We start from the raw sequence: 16,686 nt of genomic DNA, 5'->3' as shown, positions 1-16,686 counted from the left end.
TATGCCAATATGAGAAAAAACTGAAAAATTAAGGGGAAAAAAAATCTGAGACGAATATTATCATGTGTTCACATGCATAATGTTGATTGTATGTACATTATCATTTATTTCACATTGCCTTTATGTTATCAAGTTCAAATTAACAATTCCACACTCACGATCTTCCCCAGAAAACATAAAAGTATTATATTAATATTATATTGTTTTCTTTCCATATCTCCTTCTTTGATGTTAAAAACAAATGAAATACTAAATACTAAACATGCATTTTATATCAGGCTCATCCACTTCTTACTTTAGTTACATTAATTCTTTGTAATTTGTTTGCAAATAGATTTAATACCTTCATAGTGACGAGGTTGTTGTCAGCTCGTTACTGCCACCAAGCGGTGGGTAAAAAACCACACACTCCACGCTCCAGTTAGCAGAAAAAAAATATGGTTAAAATATAAATTCACAATGAACACAATAAAAACAAAAATAACATTTTAGGTTATCATCATATTCACCGTCTTAGGGGTCCTCCATTAGATCTCGTCAAGCGTTAGTTGGGCTGGAACTCGTCGACTTCATTTATGTACTTTGATTTTATGTCGTCAAGAGGAACTTGCCCTAAACTAGAAATAATTTCAGGTTCTAAAATCACTGCAAGCGAGATGTTGAAGGAAAAATCTGAATATTGGTACTTGCAATTTTGGGTCGAAATAAGGAGGGCGCAATGCATTCTGGGATCAGTAGGCGAAAGGAGGCAAGTACGTCACAGTCAGTGACTTGTCAACAAAGAATGCGATTGGTTAATTCAATCAATTTAATCAGTCAATTTAATTTATGCAATCGCAGTCATAATTCAGTCATTGATTTGGTCAAACATTTTTGACTCATTACTAGTGCGTTACGAAAGACATCCTTAATAAAAGACAGAAATATTTTTAGTCAAAATAAGGTTTTACATCTTTTTTTCACAGGCAAATTGACACAAATATACACAGATTAATGTTAGAAAAAAAAAGACATCGTTTGATAAAAATACAGAACTGAGCCACTATCACATGATTAAAACAAGCATACAAATGATTAAAAACTGTCCAAGCGCTTCCATCTTGACAACATGTACTGTACATTTATAGGGCTAGTGTAGCATTTAAGCAAGGATAAAAAAAGAATAGTTCTTCTTTTAAAAAAACAAATTTAAATTGATTATTCTAACAGTTTGATTCAATCACTTGAATGACACTGGAGAGGCCTCTGGGTGACAATGATTAAATCTATTTACATTTCATAAAATCAAATTTCATAAAAGTGTTTGTACAAGCAAAACCTTGAGGTGACCAGCACCACATTAGTAGCTGAACATCTGCTGTGTGGTGCCACTTTGCTGCTGTGACGTGGGTGGCTGACTCTGGCCGGGCTGGCCTCCCTCGGGGACCTGACTCTGGACCCCGTGAACGTCCCCCTGTGTGCCTTCAACCACAGGATTGACCTGACCGCCCTCAGCCGTGGCTACTGGCCTCCAGGCCAGAGTCTGGGCTTCAAGCTGGTGACTCATGGGGTTGACAAGAGTGGCAAGGTTGATGAAGTGTGAAACCGACTGGGCTGACTGTCCTCCCGCTGGACCGACGGTTTCTGGGCCGAGCTCGGCGGGCCTGTTATGCAGCATGGCCGAGCCGCTGACCGTGTCGAAGGTCACCGTGAGGATGGAGTTGTCCAGCGATAGGGGCCGGTCGCCGGCTGTCAGGTGCCCGACGGCTACGGGTTGCAGGCTTGTGAACTGAGCTGGGGTGGGGCTAGGCGCGACCGCCATGTTGCTCAGCCCCACGGAGTTGTTAGGAGAGGAGGCGGATGGAGCGTTGGGGTCAGTGAGAACAACCACCTAAAATAACCCCAATATAGGAATTAGAGCACGATTTCATAGAACAGAATAATATTTGGCAACTCCAAGCGTACCTGCTGGATACTCTGCACCGCCGAGCTCGTTTCTGTCTCCTCACCAATGATTACAGTGTTGAATTCTGGCAGATGTTTGGGCTCTGCGAAATCAACGTAATCATCTGATCCGGAAAGTTCTGGCTCGGGCGCGGCTCTGAACTTCTTCTTGGTCTGGCGAGGAGGTCGGCTGGGTCTTTCCTGAGACAGGTTGTCTTTTCCTAGCGTCAGGCTTGGCTAAAAGATTGCGAGGTCATTTATTATATTTCACAAACCATACGACAAAATTATGTGCATAAATTAGAATTCGAGCTAACCTGCGCGATGCTGATAGACGAATCGTTGATTGTGGATGATTCCTGAAATTCATCAAAGTCATCAATCCTCACGGGGACAACCTTGAAACACAAAAGGCAAACCAGGTTAATGTGTAATTGCATCAAGTCCAACTAAACAAGCCGCGACGCTCACCTCTGGGTGTTTGCGTCGGAGGTGTCGGTTCATCGAGGCCCGCGTGGAAACCTTCGTGCCGCAGAGATTACACGATTGGGCTTCTACTTTCTCGTGAGTCAGGTGCACGTGCTTCTGCAGCATGTACTCGGTTAGGTACTTCTTATCGCAGGTGGCGCAAGTCCAGGTCTTTCCCACTGTCGAAAGCGGGAACACGGTGAGGCTAGCATAACTAGCTTAACTATTATTAAGAAAATATGGCAACTCCAGAGAATACTTGCCTGTATGAATGAGTTTATGTGTCTCCAGAGTTGTTCTTTCACTAAATGTCTTCCCACACAACTCACACATGAAGTCCTTTGTACCTACAAAAACAAACTAAATATGACCTAATACATCGACAATTTTAACTCAGCAATTTGAAACAATAACTCACCTGTGTGTCTCTTAAAATGTTTGAGCATGTTGACTTTCTGGGCAAACTTGCGGTTACACTCCTTACATTCATACTCTTTGATACCCTTGTGTAACTTCATGTGATGCCTGAGGGCATGCTTGGTCTTCATGCCTGCAAGTAGATTCCATCATGTCCAAAGCATCCAAGCAACAGCTACTCCATGCAGACAATAAAAGCTGACCTTTGCCACACTCTGCGCACAGGAAGTCTCGGATGTCGTCGTGGACCCTCAGGTGCTCCTTCAACATGTCCTTCCTTGCAAAAGATTTGCCGCATTTGTCACAGCCGTGGCTCTTCACCCCTGCAGGATGTACAAGTCTCTATTTAGATTGTGCAAGATTGTACCTACCCAATACCATACTTTCCAGACTATAAGGCGCACCTAAAAACCTAAAATGTTCTCAAAAGCCGACAGTGCGTCTTATATATGGACCAAGTTCCTAAATTTAAACTGGCCCGAAGCATTGTGTCATGAAATCAATCATAAGTGGCCCTCTGAAGACTATGAATCATGAATCCAAAAGACTATGGATCATTATTTTGTGATTATAAAGTAATTTGTTGCGCCTGAAGTTGAAATAAAAAAGATAAAATGGAGAATGATTTGGATTAAAAATCTGAAATGATGCATTAATGGTGAGCCTTATAGTCCGCTGCGCCTTATATAAGGACAAAGTTTTAAAATGGGCCATTCATTGAAGGTGCGCCTTATAGTCCAGTGCGCCTTATAGTCCGGAAAATACATTATATGTAGACCTAAAAAAAGAATAATTTAAAAATCAAATACATTTGATGTACAGTAATTTGATACATTTGCATGACCTCACCAGTGTGGATGATCTTGTGTCTTTCCAGGTTACCGATACTGTTGAAGATTCGTCCACATATTTCACAGGGATGGATATACCTTTGCGAGACAAAAATTTGCATTCTACTACATTGAAGCAACTCGGAAAGGGAAGCAATGATATGCTTACTTCTGCACAGCGGGGTCAGGGAGTTGCTCCCTGTGGATGACCAGGTGGGCGTTGTACGTAGCCTTGAGTGCAAAACGACGGTTGCAGATGGCACAGCCGAAACCTCGCTCTTTGTGCTGCTCCGTGATGTGTTTCAGATATTCTCGACCCTTGGCGAACGACATCTGCGTACGCGGCAAAAAGCCCCCATTTGAATTCACGTTGGGGATCACATTGACATCTTGAAAGCCTACCTGACATTTCTTGCAATGATACTTATGGTGCTCGGGGTCATCTTCATCTTCTTCATCTTCATCCTTTTCGTCACTATCGGCTGTTGGAATACCGATCTTTTTAATGAAGTCCTCCCTCTTCTGCTCATCCATTACGGCTATATCCTGCAATGAGGAGAACCTGATATTGAGATGTTCGCAAAAAAATGCCATTATTTTAATAGGATTGTCATTTTAATCACTGTTAATTTACTTTTTTAACAATTCAATACTGCTGGAGATTATTTTAGTTATCTATGATGAGAGCTAAAATACCGTCTATCATCTATGCCTGATTAATTAATTTTATTTTAGTTTTTATTAATTATTTCTCCTCTTCATTATCTAAATAAGAAATCAAAGTCACTTGTGAGGCTGAAAATGGACTAGCGACCAATGCCTGACCTTGAAGTGCACGTGAATGTGATCGCGAAGCACGTCCACTCGGAAGAACTTGCGGCCGCAGATCTCGCAGGTGTACTTTTTATCGCCGTGAGTCAGCAGATGTTTGTTCATGTTACTTCGGCAGGAGAACACCTGTTCACACACACACACGTGAGAATAATGCTCAAACATCTGCCATCTTGTGTGAGTGCTGGAAAACCAAAGTAGAAAAACCTCACCTTTCCACAGATGGGACACGGTGATGGTTCTTTTCTGTACTTGCACGCTTCTTCTCCATTGGTCTCCAACTCCTCTCGCTTCATGTGCTTTTGCCCTGTTTAAATGACATGTGGCTTAGCGAAAACCCTGAAGCTCTCGACAATAATACGAATTTCCTGGGTAAACAGCGATAACGCAATTCCTTTGTTGGCATTGTTCAACCGTGAGCAGACAGGTATTAGAACAGCAGGTGTGCCGAGTCACTATGTTCTCACCAACGCTATGCCTCCTGTGGTGCTCCTGCATGACGTCTTTGCGATAGAACATCTTGTTACAAATTTCACAGGAGTAGAGCTTCTCTCCGTGTTTTTTCTTGTGCTTGGACAGGTTGCTGTTTGTGGAGAAGAAGCGGGAGCAGATATCGCACTGGAATGTCTTGTCGTCTAGCGGAAAAAAGAAAAATACATTTCATTTCTCAGTGTCAAACAAAATGTAATAAAAAAAAATAAAAAAATCCTTACCTGTCCTGCAGTTGTGGAAATTTAAGGCATTTTGCAGACGGAAGGATTTGTCACAAGTCATGCATTTATATTTATATTCCAGGTCGGGCTGTTACACAAATGCATGACAAGCGTTGTTTTTTTAACAAGCAGGTTTGACAGAGAAGCTGATTATGTATTAAAATATTACCCACCACATTTTTACTGTGTTTGTACGAGATGTGCTGCTTCAGACTCTCCTTTCGACTGAACAATTTATCACAGTCGTCACACTTAAACAGTTTATCACCTGGAGAGAAGACAGGTGAAGAGAGAATTCACTTCAATTTAAATCCAAAGAGGAACCTGACTGGAGTAAAACCGTCCCAGTACCGTGTGATCGGATATGTCGGTTCAGGTTACTGCTGTTCTGAAAGACCTTGGTGCACAGGGAGCAGCGGTACACCCTCTTGTGCTCTCGGATTTTGTGTCTCTTGTGCGCAATCCCGACGTCTGCAGCCCCGAGATGACGGTTTCTCTCTGTAGGAACTGCTGATTCGGAAGTAAGCGACTGCGTGCTCACTACGGGGGGCTTCACATCTGCACATATGAGGAAGGGTTATGGAGTAATAAATCTGCAGCTTTGGCAGCCTGGAATGATCACTTGTGTTTTTTTATACCTTTGCTTCTGCTTGCGGTGACAGGTCGAGGCCTGCGACCTTTCACTCTCCTTCCACGAGTGAGCCCCCTCTTCACAGGAGGCCGGCCAGCGGGGGAGTGAATCTCCTCACTGGGCCCCACTGTGCTCTCCTCCTGTTCTGTTAGGGGATCTTCTGGGAGCTCTGGAGTGGCCATCAACTTACTGATAGCACCTGTCATGGCCAATGTGAGAAGAACAGGCAAACAACAAAAAACATTTTCACTATTACGACAAAATATGAAATAAAAATATGGCTTGCAATAAATTGAGGTTTATGCCCAATCCAACCTTCAGAAAATAACTGAGTATTAAAATTGAAGAATTTTAAGCACTCTTTGGAACACTGAGAAAAGTATTACATAACTGTATCCATCATTTTTAAGGATTGGCTTTATGACATCTAGTGATGTCTTAACAACACAAGAGGTTTTTATAGACTGTATTCATTTTCATATAGCGTGAGCTGGAGCAATCTACACAGTCACAGAATAGTTTGAGCTGGATTACCTGCATTTTTGTAGTTCGTTACAGGGGGGGGAGAGGAGCTGGTTTTCACGTAAGTCTCTATGACAGATCCACAAGATATAGTGAGATACAATTACCATATTTTATTTTTAAACACATCATAATTACAATGTTAGGAACCTTGAAGTGGCAATGGTTGAACTGGAAGCTTGAGCATGGGCTTCTCCATCTTTTTGGCATAGAAAGCTCCATACCAGACCCGCAGCTCTGCTCCTGGCAGCACATCCTAAGCAGCAAATGACCAAAGCAGAAAGGATGAGCTTAAGTGGACACTTGGAAGACATCAGGGATTGGCAAACCTGGGATGTGTTGAAGAACACGTCATCGTCCTGCTGGTACGCTGTCAGATTCTGGTGTTGATGATCTGTGGCAGGTCGAACAAGCATCATCCAGTTACAGTCATCTTCACTACTGCAGTCAAAGCACACCACGATGCCATCCTTCTGGAAGACCTGCTCATCAGAGGGGAAGGATTACATCAAAGTCGCAAACAGCAAATATCTCAGGAGGCACATGAACGTACTTTCAAGGGAAACACGCCTTCGTTGTCCAAAACGGAGACCCGCTTCGCCTCGAAAGGCCCAAAACGAGTTCGTTTGACCAGCCGTCGCTGGACGAAGACTCCCTCGCCGCCTTCTGCCAAAGGTCTGATCTCCAGGCTATTCGGAATTGATGAACTGATACAGAATGGGAGTAAGTATTATTAGAAAAACTATCAAACCCAAAACTATTCATACACCAGGGGTATGAATAATTTTGGACTTGACTGTAAATGCATTATGAGACTTGAATATCCAACATCAAAATTACTAATTTAATATTCATGCTTACACTTCAAAGCCTCTTAAATGGAGCATGTTTACAATATGACATAGCTTTGAAAGTTCTGTACAGTGAGGTCAGATGTCAGAATACACACTTCTATTTACTTTTCTATGCAAAACTCAAATTGATCGATGGATTCCAGTCAATTGTGCACGCTCACCGGGCCCGACTGAGAACAAATGAGTCCTGAACGGTCACTAGGGGTCCTAATTCGGGGCACTCGGAATCATGGTACTGCCCACAGTCTTCACACCCTATAATCAAGAACACACAGATACCAAAACCTGCCATTACACACACACACACACACACACACAGAGACTTCCATAGGCATAGGATGCCGAGATGATCCATACTCACAGATGCACTCCTCTGGAGTCTGAGCTGCCATTCTGTAAACCTAGCAACAAATAACAACGTTGTAAGTAGGAAACCAAAGAGTTGACAGATGTCAAACGAAAGAGAGAGAGAGAAAATGACTGGCTGTACGGATCTAAATGAAATGATGGGTTTGCAATTTTATTTTAATGCGGTGCTATGGAGCGCCATTGATTGCGCAAACAAAATAATATTTTGACAGCATGAATGAAGCGACATAGTTGGAGCCAACATGTTAACGTGTGCAGTCCGAGTAGATCCAGGATTTCAGTTGCTCCCAAACTGTAGCCGGGTTTTAACTCCGATCTCAGGGTCTGGTCTCGAATAAAAATGTAACAAAGAACAGTCGGCATGGCGGATGGACGGGAGACGCAAAGCGCCAAACCGGAGTCGCAATGCCTCGGTGTCCAGTAAACAGCAATGCAGGCGACAAGGGTGAACTCGCAGCGATTTAAAAGAACCGGCTAGACATTTTCTACCCAACTATGGCGAGATTTTGCGGGAGTAACACATAGACTGATGGTGAAATATCTTACCCTTTCTGCAAAAGACACTTCATTTATTGAATCCTGACTCCGGGTTCCAATCCGCTCCAGAAACGGCGCAGGACCGGAAATGAGATGCCTGATGCATTGTGGGAGTTGTAGTCAAAGTTGAATTTTGGACGCTAACGCCAATGGACGTTAATTTGTGTCTTTACTATCTATGAAGAATCAAACCTGACATAATACAATTGTAAATAAAAACTAATATAAAATATAATGAAAAAAAAACATGTTTTCTCTTTTTTTTACTATCTATGGAGGATCAAAACTGACATAATAAATGCAATTGTAAATAAAAACTAATATAAAATATAGTGAAAAAAATGCACGTTTTTTCTCTTTTTTTAACAACTATTTTTGCAACTCTATATATGCTTATAAATCTAAAAACTACAACCAATACCAAAATCCCAATCATGCAATCAGTATTTATTGCTGAAAATTTAATGATTTGACAGTTAGGTTATTTCTGTAATAATACAGCTGATCTGTTTCTGTGCAAACAGAAGATACCCCCACACACACAAAAATAAATCAACAGCCCTTTTGTTTACTGAATGCTTTATAGTAGCGTAGTGCAAACAGGTTTACTAGACACAGCAAAATTTAACACCTCTAAGCAGGAGTCATTGCTGGAAGAGGAGCCTGTAATCGGATAAGGGCCATACTACACAATTAAGGACAAAGAAAAGCAAATGGGTTCCAAGAAATGCTCAATGGCATAAAATGCAGAAGTCTCTGTTTTTTTCTGTGCATAGGCTTTGTAATGAGGCATGGGAGCCAAAAGCTGAGTCAAGGTTCTCATCTAGAGCGCATTTGTGCACAGAGCTACTGTAAGGCAATCTTAGCACTGCATATCGTTTTACATCTTAGTCATTAAAATGGAAGGTACAGTAGTTAGCTACAACAGCCTGCAGACACACCTTTTACATCAAAAAGAAAAAACAACCAGTTGGATTTCAATCAGCATCTGACATATGGGATGTTAAAAAAGTAGTTTTTATGTGTAGTACTGTGGCCATGAAGCTGAGGATCTAACTAGAAAACTGGTTGTGTGAAACATAACAGGCGTCGCTGAGTGTGATGTCATAGTTGCAGGGTGAAAGTCACTAAGGGTCATTTTAGTGTACATGACAAATATTTTGAGAAGACGCAATACATTTGCATTGTTTAAAACACACACACAAAAAATGCACACATTGTGTTATCCTATTAACAGTGTGGTGAGTTTATATTTAGGATATTTTGGACGTTGACCTTGATATTGCACGGCTGATGCGAATTTTGTTACAAGTGTTACTGTACTTGCAAATCCCTCACATCTGACGTACTGACCTCTGAGTGAAAAGAAATAACAATATGCATACAAATGTCGTGTTTAAATACCATACGTCAAAAGTATTTGTGCCCAGAAGTAGTCATGTCACTCCCACCGCCTTGCACCAATGCATCATCTCCCTTTGTGAATATTTGGAACAGTCATTGCACTCAAAATAGAAAAGATACGTGAAAAGTGTGCAAATCCTCCAAGCCCACTCTCATGTTCATCATTGGTCCTGTTGATCCGTCGTATAAAAGATAACGGGTCACAGCAGGGATGGTTGATATTTCAAAGTCAGGGAGGTAGAGACGAAGGCCCACAACCGTCCCATCAGTTGCTAACAAGGCCACACCAGCGCCTTGAGAAGGCTGCAGAAAACCCAATTGAGGAACCATGCAAAATAATAACCTCTGAGATATGACTGACTCATATTCTGCAGAGATTTTGTCACAAATAATGCAAGTGCCCCGCTGTGCTGGCCAGCCAATGGAAGACAAAAATCCCAAAGACGTACAGAGGGCAAGTTTGAGGTGGTAGTTGTCGATGAGGGAGGGAGAGAAGGACGTGTCACGCGGGAGGCTGCCCAATGGAGGCGGAACCATTCGCTTTGCTTTTGCCTTTACGGCTGAGGATGCGGCTGATGGTAGCAGTTTTGCTAGCCCGCTCCGCAGTGGCAGGAGGCTCCAGGTAGACCAGGTCATTGTGCGACTGGCTCATTCCAGGCTCCTTGCGCTGGTGCCGCCGTCGGAAGAACAACTTGGCGCTCTTCCTCAGGAAGCTTCCTGGAGTACACAAGTGGACAGGGTGAAACGTGCTTTCATCATTTGACCTTTAGCTTTCGTAAAAAAGTCAATGCACGTATAGTCGACAGTGATTGCTAGAATCAATAAGGTGCTCGAGTTCGCTGAGAGCAGTTTAACACATTCTACCCACTCAAACGACACACAATAAAAACTAGAGGACTAAAACTACTACTACTACCCACAAGTGGTAACTTACTCATCTGGATATATCGTGCGCTTAGGACTGCTTTCCTCTTAAGATGGCAGTAATCATAGCACAAATGGTGAGACAGTGATGAGAAAAAAAGACCATAGAACCAAGAAATGACAGAAATAAAAACAGACAGGGCAGAAAATCTGGTCGATATTAGCGTTGTCATTTTTAATCACTGAGATTGAGATATAAACAATTTAGCTAAACCTCAAAAGTCAAACATCATGATTTATTTTTTTAAATTGCCCCTCGGAAATAATACAAAATGAATTAACGACACGCCATCTCACCTCTTCTCTTTTTACAGCTGACCTCCGACACGCACATGGAGAGCGAGGTATGATTTTGATCCTCTCCATCGTGGCTCTCCCAAGTCTCGGGAGGACGGCCCACTCCGCTGGGACCGTCCTCGTGTTCAGAGCCCTCTGGCGGGCTACTGGTCCCTGACATAATGGCTGTGGTCATATCCTGAGAAGAACTTTCATCTGACATTGAAGCATCCATCGCTGCAGCGTAGCCCGCCATCAGAGCCAGCTCGTCGTCCTGGGACAACGGTGTCTGGGGGAAAATAATCATAGTCAAGCAAAAATATGCTGAAGCTAAGCTAGCTCATCCTTACTTTGGCGATCCCGGAGATGATGATGGTACTCTTCTTCACCGGAGACCTGAGCTTCTGCTTGGCGGACTGATGGAGTTGTTTGATGGCCGCCTCGGCCACAGGGTCGGTCCCGTTTAGCATCAGCAACTCGGTGTCTGAAGAAGACAGGGCCTTGCTAACTGTTGCTCCCAACATTGACATCTGCTCGGAAACACGGCGCTCGGAAATCTTGGGCTTCAGGGTCAAAGCTCTTTGTGAAGAATCTGAAGGTAAACACGAAAGAAATGGCATCAGCAAAATGGAATTATATTTTCTGCTTTCTGTCAATTTGCTTTTTGGCGTACCAATGCTTAGTCCGGGAGGGAGCACCCGACCCGGTTTGCTCTTGACCGCAGTGATCGTGGTGACCACTGTGCCACAGGGCATGACAGTCCGGTCCATCTCCACTCTCTTGGTGGAAGCGGGGGTCGGAGGCTGCCAGGACCTCACTTCACTGGGATCCAGATACGTCAACTGAAAAATGGCGAGTTAATACGCTGCGACATCTTTGCTGGAAAATAGAAAAAGTGTCTTACATCAGTAGTAAGGGATCCTGTCACTACATCTTTGGTCATGAGAGGAAATGTTTGTTTTCCTTTGGGCTGCTTCCTAACAAGGTCAAAAGGCACTGACACCTGTCCCAAAAAGCCATCTGCAATCGAGAAAGGACAGTTTAGTCAAACCGTGCGGTCATCATAGGATGGCTACACAATACTTTTAATTCTTCACCTCCTTGAGATTGTCCATCATTCATCAATAGAATTAAAAGCTCCTTTGATCGGCCATTCAGTTCACTGGAAAGCACAAATATTACAGGTGGGGGAGAAAATAAGTCATTTCGAGAGAGAGGACGAGTACAACTTCCTGTGATGATGGTGTGTTGCGAAATTTACAAGACAAAAGGCTGATCCCAGGCCAGATTAGCTGTGTTCTTCAAAGCTGGTGTATTAAATTTTTGTGGAGGGTCATCTAACTGCAGTACACACAGAGGACTTATGCTGCCTGCAATAAGAAAAACAAAACAAAAAAAAGTCATCTTAGAGTCCACATCAATTTTGAGCAAGGCCGATTGTCAACCAGGAGACATAATAATTCTTCATATCAGTAAGTATTAAGATGAAATGAAAGAATGTCTTCCTCGAGTTGAACGCATTATTCAACAGACTTGAGAGCTAATCAAATGTGTTGAAGCAAGACTGAATATTGCTTTTGCAACTTCCTCTTCCTCATTCTGATGGGAAAAAGAGCTGCATTTAACATTATCCACAGAATGAATATTCTAATAATTATGACTATGTGTATATATAATGGACAAGTATTCAATGGTGGAAACTATTAAAAAAAAATCACAACACCAGACTTGCTGTCAATCATCCTAAAATATTATTACTATAAATGTATTTGTGACATTATTATATATGACATTACGTCATTATTTAAAATGTGAATACCAGCAGCATCTTCCTGCTGACTGAGGGTCACCCGAATGTTTTTCACCAGCAGCTTCCAGTCGTGGGCGCGAGGAGGTTTGGGGGGTGAAAACACTTTGTTGCAAGGTTCCTGTTGAAGACAATTGAATAGTTTTTTTTTATTATTGATATATACATTTCATTTGATACTTATTCACAACCAGGGGGGAAAACTGGCGGTGTTAAAATGAGGCATGACTCAAGCACCCACCTTGACCTCGCAGGCCTGAGAAGGCTTGCAGCTCAATAACACAGAAGGTTGCGTCGCACAGAGGACTTGCCTCAACTGCTCCTTTACTGCTGCCACGCCGGAAGTGCTGACGTTGTGCTGATCAGACAGACGAGAGCAATGAAATCACACTTGGAACATGGAAATCAAACTTGACCTTTTCAACGTACAATGAACATTTGAAACTGCAGTCAGGGTCTTTATTCGGTGATCCGTGCATTACCCTGGAAATTACCTGGCTCAAACTGGGGGTCACTTGCACCATTTCTGTCTCCAGGTGAGAAATCCCCCAGCTCACTCCGACCTGATCTTCCGCTTCTTGCAATCGTAACTCAAGCTGAGGAACACAAAGGGGAGAATTTTAATGAATGCCTTAAGGGAAGTTTTCAGATACAAATTCAAATGTGCAAAAATTCAACTTGGTCAGAGGATTATTAAAAAAAGGTGCATTCCAAATTTGAAGCCAGCTGCTAAGAGATGAAGCAAAAACAAGAAGTGAGAACACCAACTACAGCTGCCAATCGTGTCCTAGCATGTTTGGATTTCAAGTGTTGGATTTCAGAGCTGCCTGCGTAATGCCAAACATGCCAAACAAAACCCACATCGGAGCGCAATGAAGACATCTAGATTGATCCAAAGAACAATATCACACTGTGCGGTGCGCTGACTGCCAAATCAGGACGGTTCCCACAACAAATAACAGATTTCTCCTAAACAAAAGCACAAAAATAATTTGCCAGTAAAGCTTTTCATCTCCATTGAATAGTATTAAAAAGGTTTCAGAGTTCACACTGACTGATTTGATAGAACACTGCCTGCTATTTAACAATGTAGCTGAGTTTACACAAAAGTGTCACATGGGTGTGCTCACGTGCAAGAAGCCATGTGGGCCAGGAGTGGGTTGAAAAGCCCTCGACTGCTTTCGATTGTCTACACACAACGTGTATTATTGTCAAGCCGGGACCATTCTAGCTTGCAGCCGAGTCAAAGTTCCATAGGATGGATGCGGTCGTTTTTTTTGGACCTTTCCAGACTGAGCCGAAATAGTGAGAGCAAGCATTGAAGCCGACCTACGACTTCTAATCCTGACTTTAGCTCTCTAGCCTCTCACTCAAGTTGTATTTATGGTACAAAGAGCTCAGGGAGCGCCGAGGTGTTACAAGCACCTTATTGGTTTAAAAATACTCTTTAATACAACTGGCTGCATTGAAGATCTTAAACTGAACCTAAATACGGGATAAAAGCTTAGTGTAGCTAAAATGAGACCTTTGTTGTTGAGTTGGATGAAGGAAGAGAAAGTGAAAACATGCTAATTTGAGGGGCTGAGTCATCAACGTGCTATTTGCTAATGCTAGCAAGATGGAATATATTTGAGGTGCTATGAATAAATGGAGTAACCTATATGAACAGTTCAAATGAAGTAGGACAGTTTTACATGATTGCAGTGAAGTATTCGGGACACAACCCCAGACAGATACCTCAACCATGTAATCTAATGCTACCGACAGGCAGTAGTGATCTAAATCTGGGCCACGTGTCATTTTAAATAAGATCTCACGAGTCACACTGTAAAAAAAGGGGGGACACATTTGCTATAGACGTGAACTTCACTCCATGTACCTGCATCTCCAGCGGGGATATGCATACTCTGTATTTACAAGGATCCGCTGACATTGGCGTGTTTGTGGACACGCCGAGAGAGAACTGAAGCTTTTCGCCGACCACGCAACAGGAAGCAGTCTGTTGGAGGAAAACAGCGAGGCACTCAGGAGATGAACGTCGGCAACAAATACGAACGTTTGAACTCGCGCGTCAAAGATGCATGACTTTAATTATGTAATTTAACAATGAAAGTACTTCAAAAGGATGTATCGTGTTTTTTTTCTTATTGTGGTAAATGTAAACACACACATTTGTGGGTTGCTTCTTGCTGTCAACCAATGTGGCAATGTAAGCTTCTTAAATAAAGACGCTGTGGCTAAGTAAAAATAAGCATCGGTTCATTACATTACAGAGTAACAACAAACCAATGGGTATGTTTGTGCACGTAATTGCCGAAAACACAAAGAAAAGGAATTTGTTTCAATCCGCTTTGTAGTGGCAGCTTGTTATGAATTCGGCACAAACCGAGGACTCAATCTACTTAGGTAATAACATTGAAACCTTTTATTATGGCGTTACTCTAGGTGAGTCATCTCTTTGTAGAGTTTCCAACAAATGGAGGTGCAATAAACTCACAATGGTCAATGTTTGTACACCACTTGGTTAATGGATGGACTAGGGTTGGCAAAAGAAAATATTAGTGCATGAGTCAGTGGTTGTGAGTAACTGGAGGCAATCTGCTCTGATCATGACGACTCTTTTTCAGCTAAATTAAGGACGGTTGACGAGACGCTCTTCTTCAGTAAGGTACATACCAAAGTAAATTACATAATCAAGTCATTTTAACGTGCTTGTTTTTCAATGTCTCCTGTTTGAAGCTGACAAGCCAACATTCTACAATTGATGCAAATCCAGTGGGCTAAATTATATTTATGTAAGGCGCTGCAATAGAAACTCTTTTGAATTCGTCGTGAAAGTTACATTAAAATCTTCAAAAAAAAAAGTGATATTAGATATTAAAAAAAAGTGGTTTGGTTGGAAAATAAAGTGTATTCGGCGCAGAATGTTCTGTAACCGGCAAAGACCGCTAAGAATCAAGCCAAATATTTGATATAGAAGAATTTATGAATGTGAAATTGCAAATATCCCGGACTGCACTGTAGACTTTTGTCAAGTGTACCTTATTTTTGGTCGATTTCTTAAAGCGGGACACTTTGCTGATGGTGAGCTCAGCTGCTTCGATGTCATCTTCATCAAAGGTCAAAATAAGTGGACTCTGTTTCAAAAAAAAAAAAAAAACAACACTCAAATAAGCAACACCATGTCAGTGAAATGCCAACCAATAACTGAGCAAATACCTGAGCTGTCTTTAATTACACATTTTCAATCAACTACACATCTAATAACATCATCTGCTCATTTTGATCAGTACCAGCCTCATATTGAGGTGATGAAGCAATAATGACTTACCCCACTCGTCTCCTTTGATTTGGAATTCAAAGCCTTGCACCATGCACCTCTCCACTGACGTTTCCAACTATTCAGTGACAGCGCCCATCCAAGCAGAGAGGCGGCTTCCTCCTTCGCCGCATTGTCCTCTACTACGCTTTTCTCCAACCCTGTTGCCCTTAGTTGGAAATACTGTACAAAATACAGTATCAGGGTAACTAGGGATGCAATAAAAAGTGTGACCATACATAGCCACTGCGGATCAGCCAGACCAAAATATGAACTGGAACTTTCCAGGTCGGACATTCTTTGCTGATAAAATGAAGATTACACCTTAACACACTTCCAGTGAAAGTGTCCCTTGCATCATTAGTTTTGCTTATAAACAAAATCAATTAAGACATTATAATAACCGCTTTGCATTCAATGCCCCAAATAAATGATGCTTCACGTCCATGTTGCTCTTTGAAGATAAATCCCTATTGGGAAAAAAGATGACAGTTCTTCCAACCTCCTCTTCTCATAGCTGCAGGTAATTTTGAGCGTCAGGCAAGACTGCATAATAATACTCCTCCATCGAATTCGTTAGTTAGCTCACTTGGCTAATCCCAGCTAAGGCTCGCGTAACCAGCTCATTAGCAGCGAGGACTGAAAAACTTTCCCCTAAAAGGAATTATATCCAAAGTCCCCGGTGAGGCGCCAGAAGATGATGTCCAATTCATATTTAAAAAATGATCCAATGAAACATTTGTCAAAGGTGAAGCGAGGCAGTGAGCCGCTCCCGTTTCTTGTGTACGTTTGTATGTGCACTGTAATGGTACGAGAAGTTACCGTTTGGATATGTGGCACAAACTGTAACTCCCATGATGC

The 16,686-nt window shown here is 42.2% G+C and overlaps 2 protein-coding genes and 1 long non-coding RNA gene across 3 annotated transcripts; 1 reads left to right on the top strand and 2 right to left on the bottom strand.

The window, feature by feature from the left end:
* Window positions 1-794: 794 nt before the first annotated feature.
* On the bottom strand, window positions 795-8,207 carry prdm15 (PR domain containing 15). The gene is made up of 24 exons (XM_049743510.1): window positions 8,105-8,207; window positions 7,551-7,590; window positions 7,351-7,444; window positions 6,889-7,042; window positions 6,665-6,817; window positions 6,486-6,591; window positions 6,348-6,404; window positions 5,821-6,012; window positions 5,534-5,740; window positions 5,356-5,450; window positions 5,183-5,270; window positions 4,937-5,104; window positions 4,682-4,776; window positions 4,464-4,595; window positions 4,041-4,184; window positions 3,808-3,971; window positions 3,658-3,737; window positions 3,012-3,131; window positions 2,810-2,941; window positions 2,655-2,738; window positions 2,395-2,570; window positions 2,241-2,321; window positions 1,945-2,160; window positions 795-1,870 (listed from the first exon to the last, which is right to left on the bottom strand). Exons 2-24 carry the CDS (start codon window positions 7,579-7,581, stop codon window positions 1,340-1,342), a joined length of 3,300 nt encoding a protein of 1,099 aa, XP_049599467.1. The 5' UTR covers window positions 7,582-7,590; window positions 8,105-8,207; the 3' UTR covers window positions 795-1,339.
* On the top strand, window positions 6,286-8,849 carry LOC137840960 (uncharacterized). The gene is made up of 2 exons (XR_011088191.1): window positions 6,286-6,396; window positions 6,548-8,849. It is a non-coding gene; the product is annotated as an uncharacterized lncRNA (long non-coding RNA).
* LOC125982654 (C2 domain-containing protein 2) lies at window positions 8,522-16,657 on the bottom strand. Its single transcript, XM_049743537.1, has 13 exons — window positions 15,838-16,657; window positions 15,548-15,643; window positions 14,386-14,505; window positions 13,001-13,102; window positions 12,748-12,864; window positions 12,519-12,627; window positions 11,961-12,069; window positions 11,797-11,861; window positions 11,604-11,719; window positions 11,373-11,541; window positions 11,050-11,291; window positions 10,721-10,988; window positions 8,522-10,216 (listed from the first exon to the last, which is right to left on the bottom strand). Exons 1-13 carry the CDS (start codon window positions 16,120-16,122, stop codon window positions 10,002-10,004), a joined length of 2,013 nt encoding a protein of 670 aa, XP_049599494.1. The 5' UTR covers window positions 16,123-16,657; the 3' UTR covers window positions 8,522-10,001.
* Between the last annotated feature and the right edge of the window lie 29 nt (window positions 16,658-16,686).

Source organism: Syngnathus scovelli, chromosome 15, assembly GCF_024217435.2.
Source record: "Syngnathus scovelli strain Florida chromosome 15, RoL_Ssco_1.2, whole genome shotgun sequence".
In the NCBI taxonomy this organism is placed as follows: Eukaryota; Metazoa; Chordata; class Actinopteri; order Syngnathiformes; family Syngnathidae; genus Syngnathus; species Syngnathus scovelli.
Note: the sequence above shows the minus strand (reverse complement) of the source record. Positions and strands in the feature narration are given on the sequence as shown.